The 24,266-nt window shown below is 35.9% G+C and overlaps 1 protein-coding gene across 12 annotated transcripts in view; it reads left to right on the top strand.

Moving 5' to 3' along the window:
- Positions 1 to 24,266, top strand: part of AKAP7 (A-kinase anchoring protein 7) — a 95,075-nt gene that overhangs the window by 8,512 nt on the left and 62,297 nt on the right. For all 12 annotated transcript variants that reach the window (XR_008465583.1, XR_008465582.1, XM_054196300.1 and 9 more), the window contains exons 4-6: positions 1,658 to 1,794; positions 6,774 to 6,934; positions 19,797 to 19,909. Coding sequence is in view for 10 of the 12 variants with exons in the window: in XM_054196300.1 (XP_054052275.1) it covers positions 1,658 to 1,794; positions 6,774 to 6,934; positions 19,797 to 19,909 (411 nt within the window). In the remaining 2 variants the exon portion in view is untranslated. The remainder of the gene's footprint in view (positions 1 to 1,657; positions 1,795 to 6,773; positions 6,935 to 19,796; positions 19,910 to 24,266) is intronic.

The raw sequence follows: 24,266 nt of genomic DNA, 5'->3' as shown, positions 1-24,266 counted from the left end.
TAAATTTAGAAGCAATAGTTGAAAATGGAATAAAATTGTAATTCATATGATAGGTGATTTCATTTTTGAAGTTTGGGGGTTTTTGTTTTGTTTGCTTTTTGTTTGTTTTTTTTTTCTTTTTCTTTACAGGGATAACTGCATTTGCTTTAGTTTATAGATTTAAATAATTATGCAGTCAATACATTGTAATTATCGGGGATGATTATGCTTACCAGTTTTTTGCTTAAATGTTGGTTAAATTTCTCCTACATCTGAGACAATAAAAGTGTTATTTATCCAGGATAAGATCAGTTCTGACATATGAAGGAAGATGATCTTATTACAACATATTTATGATGAAAATCTTGGTGAAGTTTTCTTCATATGTCTTACACTACTTAAGACACTTGTGGTTTTGTAGATGCCATATCACCTTTTTCTGGCAAGTGGCTTTTACCTTCCTTCCTCCTCCCCACTCTCCCTAGAGTTGGTTCCTTTCAGTTATAATTTGGTTTTATGTATATGGCACTATTAGATATCTATGGCACATTAGGTAAAACTCCTGCATGGCGAAAGGCATCTTGAGAAATTTGGTCAGGAAAATACTGACCACTCCCATTAGATTATGTTTTTTCAGGAAATGTGTGTGTTCCTTACAATTAACAGAGCTACCAAAATATACCAAGGCTTTTTTTTTTTTTTTTAACCTAAGAGCTACTTGTGGTTATGCTATAAAAGTGAATATGTACAGAATATCTGTGAAGCATTCAGCACTGAGTTTCAAATTAAAAAAAAAAATAATTAAAAAAATCAGATTGAAGCCTTCTACATGCTTCTTTTAGACTTAATACACCAAAGCTGATTAGTCTGTAATGTCTTTGCTTACCATGCTTTAGGAAATAACTCATTTTGTCAGATGGTCGAGGTTATTGGATTTGATTTAATTTCGACTAACATATTCAAGCATTGTTGCAGGTTTGTTTTTTTTTTTGTTTGGTTGTTTTTTTTATAAATCACTACAATACTACTATCATAATGGCAAGCACAGTTAAAATTTTGAATACAATTTATAAATTATGTATAACCATACAAATAATTTTCAGTGAAGAAAATGTAATTCAAATAATTTTAAAGAAAAAGACTGATGAAGTTAGAAATGTATACATATATGGGAAGTCATTAAAATATGTTTGAAGAGAGTATATACTGTCTATTGGACAGTATAATCGGAATTGTAAATCAGGTATCCCTGCAAATGATTTACTGAATATTCCTGTTTTGTATGTGCCTGATCCTGCAAAGATCTCTTTGTTTTTACAGATGCTCTCTGCGCATAGCAACATACAAGTTTAGCAAAGTGGGCAGAGAAAGTCCTTGAAGAAGTGTAAAACTGGATGATCTTAACACGGTCCAGGAATATTTCATAGTTATGGAAGCAAACTCCTATTAAGATGTGATAGGGAGTGTCCCGTGATTTATTAATCACTCCGTTTGTACCCACTTTGAGTTTACTCGGGTCAATTAGCACAGCTTTGTCAGAGGATAAAACTTTCTTCTGCTAGAATGGTTTTTACATAAACGCTTGATTTCAGTTTGTGTGCTTTCTTGTTCGCTTGCATGATGGGATACAGTAATTGTAATGGCTAACTGTTGTTTCTGTGTCTGTCTTTCTTCACAGATTACCGGCAGTATTCAGGCTGTCCAAAATGCAATAATACAAAAGGATCAAAGGCTTTCCAAAGCAATGGTTCGCTCTGGCTCATTCCATGTCACCATGTTAGTGATGCATTTATCCAATGAAGAAGAAATTAGCTTGTAGGTATTTGGTATTAAATTAAGTATATGCAAGTATTTTTGCTGAAGGAGTTAATACAAAGACTGGAAGGGGTAACTGATGCTTATTTTTTGTCAGCCCTAAATTACTAGACTCACTGAACCTTTAATTCATGTTGTTCTTAAAATGCTAATCTTGATGTTAGACATTTTCATAACTTATGGTATGTCATGAGCTCTGAATAAAGTATGCTTTTTTTCCCTTGCATTTTTCGTACTGCGTGCTGAACTTGCATGCACAAATCTCATGTTTGATAAAGTAATTGTTTTAAAACAATGTTTTGATATAGGGGACACTAAACAGATTAACAGGGGAATTTTCAGAATTTCGTAGTTTAGCAAATGTTATAAGCTGAATTAGTAATTGTCACTGAAAGGCTTTAGTGAAATAAACCTTAGCTCCAAGCTAATGCCTCATGCGCTTGTAGTTTGGGGGTTTTTATGTCCCTAAATGAATTGATTATACACAAAATGTAAGTACACTAAAAGAGAGGTGGCTATTAGGCATTATCAAAAGTGTAATTTTTATGTTGCTTCAGTGATGTAGCTGATTTATTTTTTTTTTTTATCATATAAAAGGTAGAAAAGTTGTGGAAAGGTGTATGTATTATACAATGACGTCATGTGTTAGATGCAACTACTTGCTTTATAAAAATGCAGATCGTTCATGTTTTTTACTGTTTATCACATGCTGTACTGCTATCTGACAAGCCTACTTTAATATACAAGTTCAGTGGTTAATACGAAGATGTTCAGACTTTTAAGTCTGTCGATACAACTGCAATTTATGAATGCTCAAAATAATAATTTGTGTGTCTAGCTGTAATTTTGACTTGAAATGAAAACATACATTGTGTTTTATAGTCCTGCTTTACACAGATTTTCTCAACAGTTTCTATTTAGATGTGGTGCCCAATGGCCTGCATATGTGATGTTTCTATATTTGCGCATTATAATTGCAGAATTGAGATTGCAAACACTTTGGTAACTGTAACAGAGTATTATGTAAAATGCTGATAAATGACCTACTGGCATTATATGAACATCTGGGAACCCTCCATTGCTTATGTGTGAATTTTGTAGTGAATTGCTAATGAATCAAAAATCATCAGATCCTTATAAATTTGTGAAAGAGAAGCCTTACAGCCTCACCTCCCCCAAACGAGTTCTTTCAGCAGCCCTGCGTCATATATATAACTTACTGGTTTTCTCTGTAGTGTTAGCGGGTATGCGGTCCGTGAATTATCTAGATCAAATAATGAATAAGTGCAGTGAGACATTGCTTTGGTTATGGTAGTACAGTTACAAAACAATATGTCTAATAAGTGCGTGTTGAATAATTCTTTTCCCCAGAAGGTTTGGCTGTTAAAGTGCAGATTGCTCATAAGGAAGTGAGAATCCAAGATAGAATGTAGGAACCATTTGGTAATCAAGTCTAATAAGTAGAAGTATTTTGGCTAAAAAAATTTAACACACTTAAAAATTATGTGATATCAGTATATCTAAATCAATTGCCCTGCTTGTTTTTCGTATTTGTGTCCTTGAATGCTATATCCTTGAGGCCTCGACACTCTTACCTCTCCTGTGAGGATGTGAGTCTGCCAGCATCCTCATCTCCAATGGCCTGATCTAAAGGGCAAGAAACAGATAGCCAGGAACAGAGAATAGAAAGGAAAGCAAAGGATACTAGATCTGCTCTATGTGCCTTTTGTCTCCTGGAGTCGGCACACCAGCTTCCCGCTGCTCTGGTTGATGAGCAAACTGTGGTAGCACCTGAAAGTCAGTGAGAACAACCACTGACTGTGTGTGCAATATTTTTTTTTAAAAGGGTTTGAAGTATGAACTTCTTAAAAAAGGGAATGTGAGAGGGTATCTCAAAGGCAAGTATGCCTCCTCATTAATATTTTAGAGTCCTACACTGTATATCAAAACAAATATTCCCAAGTTCAGTATCTTCTGCTACTCCTTGGGCTCGTTTTCAGCTCTCATTGTCTGACTGTCACCCAAACACTTACTTACGGAGTTCTTCTCTGCCTCTCCCAGCAGAACTCCACAGTCCAGGCACCCAGGAGCTGTACTCTAGTCAGCAGAGCTTCCCCAGGGATTCACTCCTTCCCTGGCCAGATGCCTTGTACAGGTATCTAGCTCAGCTATCCTCAGGTATTCTAGATTGCATGATTGCATTTTCTACTATATGGTATTCTTTTTATTTTATTTTATTTTTTATAACTGATGTTTTCTGTTTAATCTTTTGGGAGAACTTGGAGAGTAAAAAGTTGAATTTTCCTACCTTTCTTTGCTTCACCAATTTTTGATACCAAGTTAATAGAAAAAAATGAAGATCCAGGCTGGCAAAAGAACCTGCGTGTAATGTAGTCACTCTTTCTAAAAGAATCGAGACCTGCAGTTCCTGTGTGAGTTGCCTAACTCATTGGCTGTTGTCTACCCTTCATGAACACACTTTACGTCTCTTTTTGTAGGATTACATGAAATCATGAATGTAAGATTTTAAAAACCAGAAAGAAAGAAAGCAAGAAAGAGTCATGAGAGCACTCCTTTCAAGCAAAGGAGTTCTAGCCCATGCTAATTGTATGCATAGTCATGGGATCAGATACTAGAAATCAGGATGCCTGCCTTCACATTAAATGCCTTCATTACCAGACTATATTGTCAGGCTCTTCTTGCTTGTTATTTGTGAAAGACTCTGTGAATCTAACCTTTTCATTATAAATATGAGAGCTGAAAGGATTCGGTTTGGCTTTTTTTGCTTTTTCTAAGAAGTAATCAAAATTGGCAATTCAGAAATTTCTAAAAAGAAACTACATCAATTTTAAGCGCTATAATTACATTACAACAATATAGAAAAAAACAGTCACTGCTTCTGTAATCTTAGTTTGTATTCACTTAGAATATGCTGCTTAATTCCTTTTTTTTTTTTTTTAATTTCCTTTCTCCACTTCGGAGCAAAATGCTTGTGAACTTTTTTGTTATCGCTGTGGGTTAGTTGCAGTGAGTGTAACTACTGTTCAGCACCGTAAATACTATTTGGTATGGAATAACAAGAAAATACCACTGTTGTGTTTGTTGCTATTGACTTCACTGGAAATGTTTATCCTTGTGCATTACTCTTACAAAGCAATTGTTAGATATTATAAAGTGATTGATAGAATATGAAAATACAAAATATTATAGAGTCAGATGACAACTATTTTTCTAATATTTTAGTGTTTAGAAGATTATATATAAAAGAAAAAGTAGAACTAAATCTTCAGAGACACAAGCTAAACTGAAAACACACTGCACTGTTTGAATTGACCTTTCATAGACCTCATCAGGTGTAGTTGAGCTGGTCAGTGAGTTGTGCAGCACACCCTACAGTATGGAAGTATAAATCTTTATTCATCTGGGGAACAGAGCTTTCCACAACTCTCTGTGTACCGGTTCTCAGATGCAAAAAATCCAGAGATGGGTTTCAGGTATATGCATGATTCACAACTTAAAAGCCCGCTGCAGTCTTTGACTCTGTATTTGAAATACCTGTACTTGTTTTGGAACAATTTTCGTGTTCACAACGGGAAATAAATCTATACATGATTCCCTGTGAAGTAATCTGACAGGTATAATCAGTATTAGAAGGTGGTTTTTGAAAGGTCTTGAAGTATAGCAACATGTGGAAGACATAGGAACAGACTTGTCTAATCATGGTAAAAGGGTAGGTAAGTGGCAGAGACTATGCTTAAAGAAAAATATCTTTGCCAAGGAATAAGTTGTTTAAAGTGGTTATATTGTTGTTTAAAGTGGTTATATAGGAGCTAAAGTACTTCTAGATTGTAGATTTAAGCCCTGTAAATAAAACACAGGAGGACTGTATCAGTCAAGGATATTTCGTCATGTAATCAACCTTAACGTCTCTCTTAACCTGGCCTATGTTTCAATTAAATGCATAGTTGTCATCAAGAGTCTATCTTGTTAAACACAACGGAAACGTGCATAGGGTTGTTTGTAATTGTGCAGGCTTAAAGAATATAATTTAGCCAACTTTAGAAATCATGGTGATGGCTTTCATCCAGCTAAGACAGGAAAAGTAAAATAAACTCTCTTGAGAGTTTTTAACCTGTCACTGCCATCTAGCGTTTATAAAGTCAGCATCAGTTTAGTGAACAGTTTAAATTCAGTTTCGTTGAATAGAATTAAAAACTGTAAGCATGTGAGAGATCTTTTAGAAGACATTAAGAATGTTTATATAGTTTTTGCTTAGCATGTGAATCACTTCAAGTGCAGGTCAAAACAAATATTTCATGTAATAGTACGTGCACTTAATATGGCTAATTAAAATGATTATTGAAAGGTTACCAGGTTTGCTCCTGTTTCTTAAGTTATATGTAGATTATCTGTGCATGTTACTTATCTCTTAAAGAAAGTATCAATTTAGACAGTACTTCTTTTAATAACAGTTCTCAATGAGCTTAATAGTAATTTCCATATAATTTTGTCATTATATATATAGTCACTACACTCTGTAGTAACTTTGAATGAAGCAGAATCTTAAGAGTGTTCAGTTGAGCTATCAAGAGATGAAAAAAGTGAATTAATTTAAGAATGGAAAACCAAATGCTTCTGAGTAAGCATCTTATTTAAATGGGATGCACAGAGTAACAGAGAATTATCATCTTAATATCTAGTCACCTTGAGGACAGAGATAAACTCTTTGAGGAATTGCTGCTAGGTCTGCCTTATTATTTCTGTGGTTTTACAGCAGACTATATGAACCAATTTACCTTTATAGAATGCTAATAATAATGCTGACTGCATTGATAGGAAGTAGTGCAGAAGTACCTGAGTAGATAATAAATTGATACTAATAAATCTTCATGAGATTTTTGCATAGAATGATTAATAGCGATGTAAACAGTATTAATATATTTGACTTTGACATAGATATTTTTCTTTCCTCTTGACAGAGCAGCTAGTGCTCTTTCAGACAGCAAGGATTTTGTAGAAGAACTCCTGAAAGGAAAAACCGTGGAACTGTCTTTTCAAGGAATTGATCACTTCAAAAATGAAGTTGGATTTGTGAAGTTGGCGGAAAATGATCACAGAACTATACTTATGGAAATAGCAGGTACAACTTATGAATATAGTTTAAGTGCTTTAAAGACATTTTGACTACCTACATGAGAATGGAGGACTAAGATAAGCTGGTGCTAATTTAGTCAACGTTAATTTACCTTTAACAGCTGCAAAGGCTATATGATGAATTTCCCAGCATAGTTCAAAAGGATATTAATGAATTACAGACAGTACTGTTCTCTGATACCTTTTTATTTAGTATATATAAAAAATGTAGTGCACATTTGTAGATGGATATAAAGACTCAATTCTACCTTGTTTTGGCCCAAGTACTGTGTGCTGTTTCTCAGCTGATTTTTATACCCCTTTCAATTTTTATATTCATACTTACTGACTTTAAGAACTGTATCTTTGATGCAATCTTACCTGACTTGCAAAGTCACATAGTTCTCTCCTTTGTGTTCATGCTGAATAGAGCACTGAGACAGTGACATTTTTTCTTGTTCCGTGCTCTGGGACATTTTGTGTTTCCTGTATGTTATACATATCACTCTTAAATCTCAGTGAATTAATTGTAACTTACCACTCGCACATGAATAAGTGCATATGCACACACACATACATATGTGTATATATATATGTACTTGATGCATGTAGTTCCATTTACGTATAAAGTAAAATCTGGACTTTCTCTGCACTCCTGGAGGATAAACGTAATTCAGGAGGACATGACTCATCTGCCAGAGGAATGGAGTTGGATTCCAAGCTGCTTTAGCCTGAAAACTTTTTTTTTTTTTAACAGTCTGTGGCTTGCTCAGTGTTAATTGCCTTCCTTTAGCAATTAGAAAGTTACTGAAATACGTGGCAGGTACATGCTAGTATGCATGTTCAACCACATATTCACTTCAAGAGCGAAACTCTCTGTTCTGTCTCAACAGTGGAGCTCAGGCCACTGCCTTTGCCAGTCAGATAAAATGCATCCAGAGATACAGTTTAAGTCACTAGGAATATATAAATTAAAAGGAGTGTAAATATCAGCTGAGAAAAAGCAGTCGGTACCTATAGCAAAACAACGTAGAGTGGAGTTTTTAATCTGTCTGTAAGTCTATACTTGAACTATGTTGTTTACAGATATTAAATAAAAATTCTCAGAGAACAGTACTGTCTGTAATTCATTGGTGTCCTTTAAAACTATCCCGGCAATTCCAACTATTCCTTGAAAAGACTCTTTAAAAGAGTTTTTCAGTATTGATGAATTATCTATTGTGCTCTGAGGAATGTGAGGTCACACAATTTTTTAATAGTGCAATAACCCATGGAGGACATTTTGCAGAGTAGCAAAGACTGCTGCTGTCACGCTACCTCTTTGCAGTCCAGTACAGAGAAAAAATGGAAGAAGTCTTTATTAATACAGTGCCTTCTGTAGCTATTTATTAGTTTAATTTCTGAAGTGCCTTTAGAAAATGTTTAGTACTTTTTAACTTTCATTTGAAAGAAAGGTTGAATAGAAGGCTGTGAGCTTTTCAGCTTACCAAATTGCTTATGCTGTTACTGGGCGATACTTTATTATTTTAAGCAGCGCTCAACAGAGAAGTATTTCTAATATTCAATAAGGTAGAAATTGAACAGTATTTACAGTTCCAGGGAGGTTTCAGTTGTCAAATAATCCCGTAATTATTCCAAGATTGAATCTAACAAGTATTTCTTAAGTCCTTTGGACTATATGCTTCCTCATCCTTGTCCCTGAGTTTGTCTTTAGATTTCTTTTAAAGGTGACAGAATATTCTATGTATGCTGTTTTATAAACAGTGAGATAATTCATAAACTGTGTTCCCTTTCAATACCTTTTGTGAAAGGAGACGAATGGTTTCTGTTAGTGACAGTAACTTTTGATTTTGAGAAGTTTATAATTAATAATTAAGAACTCCAAAGTAATTGAAGTTTCTAGACATGGAGAGCCAAATATCTTTTAATTGCAGGAAATAAAGGAGTTTGTTGTGAGTGACTTTCTGCACATCTGTATTGGGTTTGCATGGCAAGGTTTCGATAGTGGGAGGGCTATAGGGGTGGCTTCTGTGAGAAGCTGCCGGAAGCTTCCTCCATGTCTGATAGAGCCAATGTCAGCTGGCTCCAACATGGACCCACTGCTGGCCAAGGCCGAGCCCATCAGCAATGGTGGTAGCACCTCTGGGATAACATAGTTAAGAACGTGGAAAAAAGAAAACCTGTGCAACTGCAGCTGGAGAGAGGAGTGAGAATGTGGGAAAGAAACAACTCTGCAGACACCAAGGTCAGTGAAGAAGGAGGGGGAGGAGGTGCTCCAGGCGCCAGAGCAGATTTCCCTGAAGCCTGTGCTGAAGACCATGTTGAGGCAGGCTGTCCCCCTGCAGCCCATGGAGGTTAACAGTGGAGCAGATATCCACCTGCAGCCTATAAAGGACCCCATGCTGGAGCAGGTGGGTGCCCAAAGGAGGCTGTGGCCCTCTGGAAAGGCCATGCTAGAGCAGGCTCCTGGCAGGACATGTGACCCTGTGGAGAGAGGAGCCCACATTGGAGCAGGTTTGCTGGCAGGACTTGTGACCCTCCACGCTGGAGTGATCTGTTCCTGAAGGACTGCATCCTGCGGAAGGGACCCACGCTGGAGCAGTTTGTGAAGAACTGCAGCCCATGGGAAGGACTCATGTTGGAGAAGTTCATGGAGGACTGTCTCCCATGGGACGGACCCCACGCTGGAGCAGGAGAAGATTGTGGGGAGTCCTCCTCCTGAGGAGGAAGAAGCAGCAGAGACATGTGATGAACTGACTGCAACCCTCATTCCCCATCCCCCTGTGCCACTGCAGGGGGTAGAGAATTTGGGAGTGAAGTTGAGCCCTGGAAGAAAGGAAGCGTAGGGGGAAAATGTTCTAAGACTTGGTTTTTATTTCTCATTACCCTACTCTGATTTGATTGGTACTAAATTTAATAAAATTTCCCTAGTTGAGTCTGTTTTGCCCGTGACGATAATTGATGAGTGATCTCTCCCTGTCCTTATTTTAACCCACGAGCCTTTCGCTATATTCTGTCTCTCCTGTCCAGCTGAGAAAGAGTGATAGAGCGGCTTTGGTGGGCACCTGGTGTCCAGCCATGTCCAACCTACCACATCTTAGACTAGTGAACCAGATTTTGATAAGAATTAGACAAGTAAAATATGAGGTCAGATTTCAACCTTTGTTTTTCAGTTTGACAGTCCTTCCTAGTAGACAAACTCAGTACGGTCAAATTTAGCAAACAAGCAAGCCTATATTTTCTTTGTAAAGCATAACTGCTGATGCTCACTGGTGAGCATTCTTTGCTTTTTTTAGAACTACAGCTGTATATTATTATTTTCACTTAACACTACTGTTTAGTAAAAATGTTTCTTATTTCTGTGCTTACTTTTGCCAACCGAATAGATCATTTCTTGGCCTTATGCCTGTCATTCAGTCTGAAAACTTATACAGTGATATTTGTTTGTCTGGATTTAGTTCTGAAACAAGGTAGGGAGCTGAACATTACCAGAAGAAAATGGTAAAATGACTCAAAATTTTTAATGGATATGACTTCAGGATATGCTATCTTAACATTTCTTAGTGACTGTCATAACTGTAGCTTCTGAATTGCTCCTGATTTCAGAGTATCTCTTTGTGCCTTCTTGGAAGTGCTAATATAATTTCATAACGGGTAACCTATAATTCATGGAAGCAAATTCAGTTTTTGTATTGATGTTTGTCCCAGAAAAAAAGCTTTTAGATCTGTAATTATGTAACACTGAAGATTATACAAGTGTGTTTCAAAAGTTAGCTTACTTAAATATTAAATTAGTGGAAAGGCCAGGTATGAGTAGGAAGAAAATGAATACACTAAATAGTTTCTACGTATGTCTTCATTAGATTAAATTGCAAATAATTTAATATAACTAACCTGATAAAAATAGGTTATTTCTCATTACACAGATGTCCTTCAGGGCAGTGCGTTTTGGAATGTGAAAAAATATTAAACAAAAGAATCCATGCGAACTCCTCAGAACTGATGATGTAAACAGGAGAGTCATTAGGATTCTCCCTCCTCCCCTGATTATGTCACATGTATAATTCCTTTAACGTAAGAATACACTTACAGAGTTAATTACAACACAGTTTAGTTTTTATGCAGTTTTTACAAACCATTAGCAGATAGTCCTCTAAGTGCCAAACCTCCTGCTGAAGGTGTTGCATTTTGGGGAAAAGAGCATGTAGTACTTTCCAGGCTGTACTTGACACAATAGATACACCTTCTGACGTAAAGAATCATATTAGCAGAAATGTGCCATTGAGTTTATTTTCTGTAACACATTTCACATATTAATTCAAAACAGGCTGTATGTAAAAATTATGCCTGTTATTCCTGCTCTGTGGATAGGATACACAATTTTAGAGAGACGCATGCAAGAGAAAATATTGGAAACTCTTCTACTGGGCTGCTACTGTCAGGATCTGTGTGAAGATTGTTATCAGTTCTTCATACATACTGCTGTGAGGTTATATATATTTGACAGAAATTAATTGTCACAAGTTTATTCTGGCTCCTAGTACGGCTTGCCTGTGATATCACTTGCATCCCTAGAAAACTGCAATTTTAAAACTGAAGCTGTCAGAAAGAAAATAAACATACAGTGTTGCCTGCAGGATGTTAATAATCCTGTTGTTGTCCATCGAACAGTAAAGAGAGATCACTTCTTTAGCTTGTTTGATTTTTAGCTGGTTTGATTTTTGGCAAGACCTAAGTTTAGTTTGTTACAGAATTGATGTTTTGCTACTTTAAGACTGTGTTTAGTTTCTGTTATGGTCTAAGGTGAATTTTGACTTAATGTGTTATTTTGTGTTCTACGTGGATATTAAAGGATGTTGATAACACAAACAATAGAAAATTGTGAAGTTAGATCAGCTTCTTGTAAGAGACAATTTAGTTCCATAAATTATATGGAAATTTGTTTGATACCAATAACATCCGAATGTGGTACAGCATTATAATGTTAAGTGCATGTCTGCTAATGCCAATGTAAATGTAAGTTTGACACAAAAGTACAGGAAAAGCAGAGCTAATATGGATCTTCTGTTTGTTGTGATTTGCTAGTTATTTCCCAACAAAACATTAGAAGACATAAGCATCGTATAATTATCTACCAGGAATACTAACAGGAAAACTGTTATGACAGAAATTTGAGGACTATTTTAATCACAATTTGTCCAAGTCTTTTTAGAAATTCTGAACTAAAATCAACATATACACTTACAGTGATTTTAAAAAAAAAAAAAAACCAAACCTCTTCATTTCTTGTGCTTTGCTACCCTACAGAATATTGAAGTGCTAAGTGAATTTGGAAAAGGTAATGCATTGTTTGGCTTCAATTTTCATTTTGATAATACAACGTAAATGCTATTTGAAGCTGATAAAATGAATAAGTGAATCCTGTTTTTTACCTGTAGGATTTGCAGATTTTGGTTTTATGGATGAATGATGCATCTTATGATCTGACCATCAGAGGGAGCTTGTATTTCATGAACAAAAAAGTTATTCTTTTGTTTATGCAGATAACTATTTAATATGCTCTTGGTCCTTTGTTTTTAAGAAATGTTGATTTGTTGGGTTAAATATTTTCATACTGTTAGGACTGCACCAGACAGTCATGTAGCACACCTAACTAGTCATTTCCCCCAACTTCAGTTTTCTAAAAATGACATCTAGTCTAATCTTACTAAATTGACTTTCCTAACAGTCCATACTAGAGAGAGAGAGAAATGGAAAGTGAGTTATGCTGCCCATCTTCTTCTCCAGGTACATCACAGCTTTACTCAAGCATAACCTGGCATTGCCACCATACCAAAGCAGTCCAGCCCCTTTTGTTGTGTGGGGATTTGTGCAGCCGCATGATGAATTCAGCTGTGGTCAAAAGGCTTCTTCAAAAATTATGAAGCCACACATTTAGCATCTATTTTAGGGTGAGTTACATTGCCCTGACTTCAGAGAGCCTAGAGAAATAGTTTAATTCAGTTAATTTAGTTCACTTTACTTCCAGATGGCCGAAGCTAAGATAAATGAATTTTGCCTCTTGTCAGTTATTCTTGTCTCTTCACATGATGGAAAAATTGAGAACACAAAACTGTTGTAATTTTCCATTAAAACAACTGATTTGTATGAAGTGCAAAAAGCTTCTAGTCCCATTACATAACAGTTGCATTGAAAATGTACTGCTGTGACACGTTAGGTTTTCTTCTAGTTCATGTGCCATTAGTTATAGTTCCTACTGATGTGTGTAGAGGAACTTAACTGGGATGTGTAGGAATTTGGCTCATCCACAGTAACAAGAGAAGCACGTTCTAAAGTTGAAAGTGGCAGTGCTCTGTTTCACAAGTATAATTATCTTCTGTCAGTAAATATATATACACGCTGTATTGTGTGATGAATATAACCAGCAGAAAAAAAAATCCAACAATTTTTTTGTTCATTCCATTACAAGAGCCCAGACCTGCTGTACTTACTTACATCAAGGACTGATTCCAATAGACCTGAGCACTATTCACGCCTTTTGATGTTACGTTGTTTTCTGCATGCAACCTTTTCTAATTTAGTTTTGCGCTACATAACAGTTTTCTTTGGTTTAGACCCTTTAGACCCCTAGACAAATGCTGACAACAGGGGCAAACATTTTAGTGAAAATGAAGAGTTACTATTAAGACCTAGTATAACGCCAGTTAGTTTTATGAGTTTGTGCTTCCAACAGGTAGTAGTTATTAAATACAGTTTACTCTGGAGCTCAGCATTTATTGCATGTGAATGTGAAATGCTGTGCTATTGCCAAATCTCTTTCTTAGCTCGCCTTTTCTGTGTGACATGTGACAAGTAGAAGAGGCTGCAGTAGATATGCAAGAACAATAGGCTGGGATGGGGCCTAGCTTTGGGGCGCTATATTGCAGTGCCTCTCCTGCCCTTGGGCTCTACAACTCTTTGTGCAGGGTCTTAAAATTTTGATGAAAGGAGTGTGTGAAAGGAGTCAGAACGGAAAAAATCTCTTCAATTTGCTAAGAAAAATGGATTTGGCTGTATAATGGCACTTTCAGCGAGGTACAGAGAGGGCAGATACAAGGAGAAGAATGAGGGTTTAATAGAAGGGAAGTTGGGGTAGCAGGAATAAGTAGAGAATGTTTGTAAGGCAAGGAGAAAGTAAATCTTAGGGGAGGATTTTGGCATTTACAGACCAGGTGATCTCTAATTTGCTGTTGTGTAGTCAGGTGGGATGGAAAACAAAGTTTTAAATTGTTGCGAGGATTTTACTCAATTACTGGGGAGATTGAACCATCTTCAGTTTGTCGTAGTATTTTATCTTTGCACCTTGGTGTTTATTATGGTTTTTGTTCTCGCTGTAGTTGTGTATGTGAAATGTATAAAACAAACTAACCATGTGCGTGCCTGGCTCTGAATCTGCCATTTAATTTCTCCTTGATTGTTTATTATGAGATATTTTTTGATTGTTAACATCCTGCTGTACAGAATACATATGATGAACTGGTCAAGGGCTGCTGATCACTGCTGTATTATTTAATGAAACTGGATGTACAGTTTCATTGCCTTCGTTCCTCTAAAACACCCATTAGTGGTCTCCACGTTTGTTCCTTAATGCTAAAAATGAAAAGTACGGTTGCCTGAAAGCAAGGACAGAAGATGCTTCTAGATTTTCATTTACATTCTTCTTCATATTGTGCTGAGAAACACCGAATAACAATAACTCTGATGTGGTTTAAAAGCAGGCATTCTCACCCACTTCTTTTGTGACTGGCAAACTTTTAGGAAGTATTGGAATGGATTAAAGCCAGTAAAAGAACCGAGTTTCATCATGAAGTCCTTCCTGAGTTTCTGTTTCAGTCCAGCACTTTGAGCCTTCACGTTATCGTTGTTTGTCTTCTAAGGCTTACCTTACATATTGGCATCTCTGCACAAAATGGGGATCACTTGGTCCAGCTGCTCCTTGGATCCTACTTTATAAATGAGCACATCTTGCTTCTATATATGTGCATGGTGATGGAGAAAAAAGAACAACCCGCCCATACTGCTGATAGGTGTTTGAAATAACCAAATAGCTCAGTGATATATGATAGTGGCATGGTACAGCGACAATTCACTGTAGGAAAGCCAAAGTAATATATAAACAAGTAGCAGTGGAAGAACCATTGGGAAATTGAGGTAGTGACTAACCCTGGTTTAGCCAACATTTTTTTTTTTTTTTTTTTTTTTTTTTCATCAGAGATTGCGGATTGCTGAGGTGTTCAGGAGTCAGTAGTTTTTGTCAGGCAGCAGCCAGGGACACTCCTCAGGCTGATACTAGCCTTCATAATGGTCTTGATGGTAGAGAGTTTGGTGCTTGATGCATCCTTTGATTATATATTCCAAGCATAACATGATATCTAAAATATTTATTTTTTTTTTAATTCATGGTGCTCACCTCTGGTGACATATAGTTGAGTGATAAATATTAGCTTCTTTAATAGATGGCATTCGAGTCCCTGGAAATTAGGTCTTGTAAGACTTTGCAAGTGCATTATGCTCTGTGCTATTAGGAAAGGAAGGACGACCAGATCTTCTTTGTAAAACCCAAACTTCTGCTAACCAACAGCCAATAGAATACTCTTAAACAATTAAGGACTTAAAAAATTTTAACATGACTCAACATGCTAGTTATAATTGTAAGTTATCTATACTTAGCTTGGTCTTTAGCTTCAGTAAAGAGACAGAATACTGTTTCTAAATTCCAAACCTTTTAATTGAGGGAACATGGTTTAGAGACAAGCAGAAATAAATAGACTGGCTGAAAATGTACATGTGTAGCAGTTTTCCACATCTAATGAAATTTTGGAAAAGATGATGGCTATTTGTATTGCTGAATATGGCTCAATGCAATTTTTCTATGAATCATTCGGTATTGATCTAGCTGTTGAATTTTTGAGCCTTTCCAGTATATAGCTGTTCTGGGTAAGTTTCATATATCACATTTCAAGTCTAATTATGGAGAAACAGTTGTCTAATGGATTCAGCTGCATCCAATGTAAGAGAGGCAGATGACATTCAGTAATTTTGACATTATAAAAATAAGGTACAAAATGGTATTGCAGAGTACTTCAAATTGCATGAAAGACGGCCTGAAAGCTGTCCAAAAATTTGTTCCAGGAAGTCACTGAGCTTGTAAAAATAGCCTTAACTTTTCTAGGGTATACTTTGAAGCTGCTAACATTGGTCAGCCTGAGAATCATAAGGGAAAACACAGATCTTGTTTGATTTTTTCAGTCTAGCTAATAATGTCGATGTCAGGGGGAAAAGATGGCAGATCCTCATTTGTTAAGACCCGTGGGCATTGTCTGTCTATGATTCTTGTAACCAGTGTCTAATTTCTTTCAGTTCAGGGAATCCCCATCGTAAAGTTTAGTCTTCGTGTATTTGCCCAGTCTTCAAATCCACTTTCATGCTGTCTCATAAGCCTGGAAATTTCTCTTGCCCACAGCATCCATGCTTCCTTCCCCATTTGTTTTAAAACCCTTCTTGTGGCCACTTCTTCAAAGAGCTGCATGGATATTAATAGCATTACATTATCTTCTAACCTTCCTGTGCTCTCAGGAAAACATTTTCCTTTGTTTCTTTCCCCCCACTCCCATCTACTCAGTTTTATTTCTATTTTTGTTATCTCTGAAGCAGGAAACATCGTGCTAATTATGTTTGTAAGTTACCTTAACCAGTAAAATGTCACACTTTCCCCAAGTGTTAAAACTGCAAAACTGGGGCTATCTTAGTACCAGCAAGTGTGGCCAATCTCTTGAGCCTTTGATGTTTAATACATCTATGCCATGACAAAGCTGTGTGAGAAGTCAGATTACCATGAGAATATGTGTGGACACTCTCCCCCGCCCCCCAGAATCTATTAACTTTAAAACAGCAATCTCTCTCTGAGGTTATGCTTTCTTTCCTCTGACCCAGTTTTTCATTATGTTTTTTCTTGATTAGAATTGCCAGGTATGAAGTAAGATGACTTTAGAAAGATAAATAGAAGCAGAAATCAAACAAAGCTATTTAGCACAAAATGAACACGTGTAAGCCACGTGGTTGCTGTTCAGCCCTACTGTCCCACTCTAACATAGTTTATAGTGATCAGTCTACCCCGTTGAAAACATTGGGCTTAAAATTCTGTGATCAGATGCATGTTGGCAAACCACTGGTCCGACGCTAAGCTCTTACTGGAGGTGGGGGGACACCCTTAGAGGTGCAGATCTTCACCAGCACAGATCGTAATTGCAGAGTGGGAGGTAAGACGGTGATTGGCATAAGACGTGATGGCAGAAAGAATTTGAGCTTTTAGGGGAGAAAAAAGACTACAATCCCCAAGACTGAGTCAGAATATCAGAGTAGCATAAACCTAGTTTTGATAATACTAATCCTTTTCTGGAACATCAAAGTCAATAAGTGCCCAAACGATGCAGTTCAGAGAACCAAACAAAGCAACCAGAAAATGGCTTTGTTACAGATAATTTCAGTTTTAAATAAATTAGCTTACTAACATCAGAAAATAAGCTGGCCATTGGATGCATGGAAATACACGCACACCATAACTAAAAGACTTAATTTGACTTCCGTATCTCAGTTTGAAGAAGCCGCAAACACTTATTTGTAGTCTTCTGTTTTGGTATGTTAATCTGTTCAGCAGTATTGGTGTGCACAGCTGCACAATAGCTTAGTGGGGATTCACTGTAAATTTAGAAATGTTTCCCACAGACACAATTTAAAATAGTAAAAGTAGGTAAGCTGTACTTGTGTATAGATATATAGCTACATAGTAGGTCTATAGCTCTAGATACACAGATGTATGTATTTAGATACATAGATCTATAGATCTGTATAGCAGTTGCACTTGTATATATATACATGCATGGAGCGAGGGGGAGAGAGAGAATGAGCACAAGCTGAAACACAGGAGAGTCCCTCTGAAGATCTAGAAACACTTTTTTACTGTGAGAGTGTCCGAGTGTTGGCACAGGCTGCCCAGGGAGGTTGTGAGGTCTCCATTCTTGGAAATATGCCAAACCCTTCCAGACATAGTCCTGGATAACCAACTTTAGGTGGCCCAGCTTGAGCAAGAGGGTTTGACCAGACGGCCTTTGGAGGTCCCTTTTCACCTCAACCATTCTGGTAGGGTATTTTCAGCATCTGTCATAGTAATGTGACCTCTGTTACCATTGTGTAAATGCATCGCAAGTTTTAATCTGGCTGTCCTTTCAGCATGCTGTGTGTTGACTAAAAGGTTGGGCTAATTCTTTTTTTTAAATGAATCAGCATCTTGTAAGTGAGGAGTAAAGGTTGAAAGAGAACTTTCAAGTGGGCCTGTGTAAGAGGTGGTATTTGGGTCTTTGATTTCCTTGGCTTCTTTCAAAATCCCAACTTTAGTTGTGTAGACTGTGGAGCCTAAGGTTATAAATCATAAGCAGCAGAGAAAGAGAAGTGAATTTTGATCTACAGGTCCCAAGTGCATACTCTGAGCTTCTTCTAGAGCTTTTCTGTTGGAAAGTAATGCATAAACTTGTAAAATCTCTTCATAAGTGTGATTTCAAAGTAGCTCACTTAAACAGCGTAGAAAACAAAAATGGTAAGAGTAAGGACTCCAGAATGACGTGTTACAGGAGCGTGAACTGGCAGACTTGTGTGAGCCAGCTTTATATGCCTGTATTACTCTTCCTTGGGCCTTCCCTATTTTTTTTCAGCTGTCTATGCTGTTCGCTTCCCAGTGTAATGCATTTTCTTCCAGGTAGGAGAATAAAGCACTGGATCTTTCTGTTACAGCTGAACTATTGAGCCAGAAAATAATACACTGAAATGCAAATACATTGTTATGGTAGGGTTTGATTAAATTCATGTGACAGGATTAATTTTATTTTTTTCCGCTATTTTGATTTTTAGTTCAAGGATAGTATGAGTCAGCTGGACCTACAGCTACTGAAAAACAGGAAGTTGTATTTGCAAAGAAAAAAAAAAATATTTTGCCGTTTTTCTGTTTTTCAGTAATAGAAATATTCTACTTATTGGTATTATTTTTGGCACAGGTTTTATCAGTTTTATCTAAACTTTTTTCAAAATTAAACCATAAGTTTTTCATGTGAAGTATTTCAGCTGAAGGAAATATGGAACATAATTCAAAAATTATACCAAAAATTTATTTCCAAGAAATTAAATATTACATTGGGCAGAAGAGTTGGGAAATAGTAAACTAGGTCAGTGTAGTAGAGTTGCTTTGGCCTGGGCTGTAGACAGAGAGAAATGTATATTAAAAATAAGAAATTAGCTTAGAAGGCAAGAGTGAAGCTTAAAAAAACCCAAAAGTCATCAGCATACCTGGTACGTTCTCTAGTTCCGCCATGTAAATCCAGTGCCAGAATTTATAGCTTTCAATTTCCTTTGGTCTGCGTGGGAGATTACCCAAATACAGATAATAGAATTCACTACAGAATAGAATTTTTGAAGACAGACAGTTCTGTGACGTACTCAGTTTCCCTGAAGTTTCCAAAACTTCAGTGAGAGTAAATCCTGAACAGTTTTAACGTTAATTTCCTATTTTGATAGCAAAAGCAGAGAGCACGGACAGCTTTCTAGTTGTCATTATTTTAGTAAAGCCATATTTGTGACCCATATTAACTGCAAATATAAGACTATTTTCACATGAAATAATATGTACCTTTGAAGTTAACTAGAAATCCCTCTGCCTTTCAGTACTCATCATCTTGTTTTTTCCATGTGGAGCGACTGTGACTCATATTACAGTTGAAAGCACATTTTTAAGCATTCTATCATGTAATATCTTTGTACCTCTACATTTTTCCCCCCCTCAGAGACTATAAAGAAGATATTTCAAGAAAAGGGCATCTTTGCAGGAGAAGAAAGAGCTTTCAAACCACATCTGACCTTCATGAAGTTGTCAAAATCAACACAGCTACGTAAGCAGGTGAGCTCACATTTCACATAGCTCAGCAGCAATCTAGAAAGTTTAATTTGGAGATGAACAAAGGACTTGCTTATGCTGTAGCAAGATACTTTCTACTTTGTAACCAGCTGAAAAGGTAAGACTTGAAAATACTGATTTATTTTTTTTTTAGAAAAAATAATTAGTACATCTACAATATAAACTGTAGTCCTCTACTGTACTTTAAGCTACCACTCTTGATATTCTCAGTACAGTAATATCACGCTCTGTTTTCTTTTATGAAACTATGCACAATCAAAGGATGAAAGTACTTATTCAAAATTACAGAAGAATTATTAGGGTGTAGATTATATGCATGCACTTTATTTGGACAGTTTTGTTTTATTATTCTATAGGAGAAAATAAGCAAATAAACAGTGACATTTATATTTGGATTATGCATAATATGCAGACTGTCAGTTCCCTCTATCAAATATGCTTTGGTGAATTTCAGAGTAGTGATGAAACACATCTTCTATATTCTCTGTGGCAGGCAGTTATTTCTTGCCTATTTATTAGCTTTTTCGACAAAATACACAAATACATGAAAGTAGGTTATAAATGTGATGATAAATATATTAGAAGCACTACTAGTATATCTAGTTTTTTTATTTCATACTAATTTAACAGTAAATTGTATTATTTAACATAAGGTATATCTCCATAAATTTTTATTGCTGACATTGTATAGAATGTTTTACGTGATTCTTTAACATTGACCAGGAAATAATTTTTAGAAAAAATATTAATATTTTAAAGTAAGAATTAAAGTGCATAATATAAATATTTTAAGTGTTTTTTTTCCTTAATAGTAAGGATTAAAGAAAAATACTTTAAAATTTCTTTAGAAATAACTCTAAAAAATGCTGAAGGTGCACACTTTACTCGAGTAGTATTGTGAAATAATTTGGAAGAAGGCAGCGAGATTTGAGATACTTCAAGGGCATATATACTTGCTCTGAAACAGAAATAAGGACTTGTCCACAGGTTGTAGGGGGTATATTATAGCTATTAAATTTGTAGGCTCACATAAGCTTTTGCTTGTATTAACACTTGTTTTTTAAAACACTCATTTTAAAAATCCACAGCTCTTCTAGCATACCAGCTGTTCAATAATTTAACTCTTTGGTTAAAACATCTGAGATAGTCAGGGTGGGGTTTTTGCTATTCTGGTTTTTGGTTGTTTTTGGCTGGCTGTTTGTTTTGTTTACATTTATCTACCTTGCATGAACTATTAGCCAGGATGCATACTTTCTCTGTTGTGATATTCATTGCTGCTGACAGAACCAGGTCATTGTCATTACAAATCATCTTCCTTAGTCCTCCATAATGCTGGATAATGCATATGGTATTCTAAAGATACACTGTATCAAAAGATACTATGTATTAAAAATCTGTAAATTTTGCTCTGTCAATCCACTGTCAGGCATAAGCATCAGTCTTTACTATAGTTTTTTTTGTCTCATTGTGTCTGTGCATTTAGTGAGATAGTTTAATGTATTTACTGAAAACAATAAATAAAAACATGAAACATAAAAGAAGTAACTATTTTATAGTAGGTTTTAATATAATGTCTAATTGGATTTTCAGATCATACAACAGTATGAAAAACAAAAAAGGGGGAGTGGATGAAGATTACATGAGAAAGCATATAAAAGAGCAAACAGAACTAAAGTAGTTGAGTGTAGTTCACAGCTGTAGCTTTATAATTATATTAATTTTTTTTAATGTAAGTTTCCTTATTTGAAGCAATACTCTGCTAAACCAGTCTCCTCATAATGACTTCTAAATTCCACACAAGTTACCTTTTGGGGAAAAAAAAAATCTGTTTTTCAAACCTTAATATAGCTACAGGCATTTTTGAAATGCATATCTCCTGAAAATATTTTAACTTTCCCAAATTGTTGCTGATATTTACAAAGCAAAGAGTTTGAGAATTCAAAATTAATGAAGATCTCAAGAAATCAACTTTCCACTTTGAAGGCACAGCATTAAGATAAAAATGGTAAATGCAAAGAACTTGGAAACAGACATTAATAAAGGATTAAAATGTGAGATAGCTTTTTTTCTAATCCACATTATCTGGGTTACTCCACCTCCTTCAGCTTGTCAGGTTAAAGAACTTATTTGCCTACTCATAAGTGGGAGCAACTTATTCTTCATGCTTAATTGGGCAATTCTGAGATCAAATGTGCCACTGAACACTTCCCCAAAGTCAGGAGGTACAGTGCCTCTAGGTGTCCTTCTGGAAGGAAATAAAGGAGATAATTTACTTGCACATGTTTAGCTATTTCCACAATTGATTGTTTGGATGATAAGAATCTTGTGCTAGTATCGTTATCTTCTATACAAAGAACCTAATGAAACACAATGAAAGAAGCAACTGGAGTTGTGCACTTGAAGATAACGTTTCTATTTGTGCTTCCCTCTCTAGCCTGCTATGTTGCCAGAGGTCAGTCACAAGCCCTTTGTTTTTCATTCATTCAGACTGCTGTTTATTTCAGGGCGTGTTGTGAGGCACACTTGATAAATGCTGTGTGACATGTGGAGATCCTTTGATACCTAGTGATTCCTGAACTGCAAATACTGTGAAATGGATTTCATACATACATACATGACTGGCAGCTAAATTGCTCTGATGGCATCTGCTATCCTTAGCCTAGACAGTAGCTGACAAGAAAAAAATGCCAAAAATATAATTTATGAATATTTAATATATTATCCTGTACAGTATATCTTTAGAATGCTATACATATAATTAGTAAAAGAGAATATATTAGTGAGAAAAATCCATTTGTATTTACAACACTTGCAAGTGATGTACAAGGCCTGATTCACTGTGACCATTCAACTTCAATGGTAACATGGTCAAGATTATTTTGTGGACAGTATGATTGCACTGGAAATAGCAGTAACTGCATGATTCAATAACTTATTCTTGTATATTTTAATGTAAATTATGTTAAACTTTTGCCACTACTCTAGTTTCATATAGAGATAACATAAGGTATTTATTTTGTTGTAATAATAATTCCTCCATCATAAAGGAGGCTATTCTACACTAAATCAAACCCAAGGCAGTGTCTCCAAATTAAAATCTTTTTGATGTGCACTCAAGTTCATCTTTTTGCTATCTTCAGCTAGACATACCAGTTAAGATGTTAAATATTGATATTTATGAAGGTAATTACTTTTTTCTTCTTCTCTTTTAATTTTTTTCTCAATTTATGTGATGTTAGTATTTTTGGCTTCTTGAAATCAAATATAGCTGGAGAGAGATGTGGTATATCTGCTGATGTCTTTTATTAGCTATGCTGTAAGCAGTTACAGCAAATTTTGGGAGTCAGACAATAAGCTATCTAATGGCTCTTCTGTCTTATTTAGATAAGGAATCTCAGGCACTTATTGCAGGAAAGGTTATTACTTCTATAGCACTTACATATCATGTCTCCTGCTTCATTAATTTTTTTAATCAATTTTTGTTACATATGCATACATCAAATACCGTGTTCAGTAAAGATCCTCTGCATGACAAGAGAAATGAAAGGGAATTCTTGCCTTCTGGTATTATTCCTTTAATATTAAGTTTTACTCAATACTCAAAAATAGAATATGAAATGTGAATTTCTGTCTTACATTCCTAGTATGGCTTTCAGTTTCCTAGATTTGTAATTTTGCTTTTATTTATAACCATATGGCATAGATGTATAGTTGTTTCATATAGGACCTTATGAGAAGAGAGTGATTCTCAGTAAAACCAAAGCACTTCCACTTTTTATCAGTCCCTGCTGATTCTGACATCCAGCATTCTTTGTATAATAACTCCTGGGATCTCTGGCATTTTGGACAGAAATGCTGGTGTAAGAAAAGGCACAGAGGTCATTAAATCCCTCTGTATTTCCACTTAGCCTCTACGCCAGTAGTTTGTATTGTGACAATTGCTACTTGCTGGCATGGGAGTCTCAGGCACATACTTATTTGGAGTTTTGATGCTGATCCTTAAACAGCTGAAATGATCACTTCGGCACAATACAAAATAACACTTTGCTTTCCCAGTCTTAGGAGACCAGCAGACACGTTTTGTGATTTTTCTACAGTATTTTTTTAATAGGAACATCTAACAACAGGGGCAGAAAATGCACAAACTGGGTGACCCAACAGTTGGAAGAGGTTCTTGAATTCTCTTGTTTCGATTTTCCTGCTTTCATATCATACACCATGTTGCAGAGATAAGTAACTACGGTACTTGTTTTAAAGAAGACAAAGAAAGGACATACACTATACACAGTTTGTTACAAGCTAAATATAGTGTGAGGTATTAGTCATAGTGATCATTCTT

Source organism: Rissa tridactyla, chromosome 3 (genome assembly GCF_028500815.1).
Source record: "Rissa tridactyla isolate bRisTri1 chromosome 3, bRisTri1.patW.cur.20221130, whole genome shotgun sequence".
In the NCBI taxonomy this organism is placed as follows: domain Eukaryota; kingdom Metazoa; phylum Chordata; class Aves; order Charadriiformes; family Laridae; genus Rissa; species Rissa tridactyla.
This window is presented reverse-complemented; position numbering and strand designations above follow the sequence as displayed.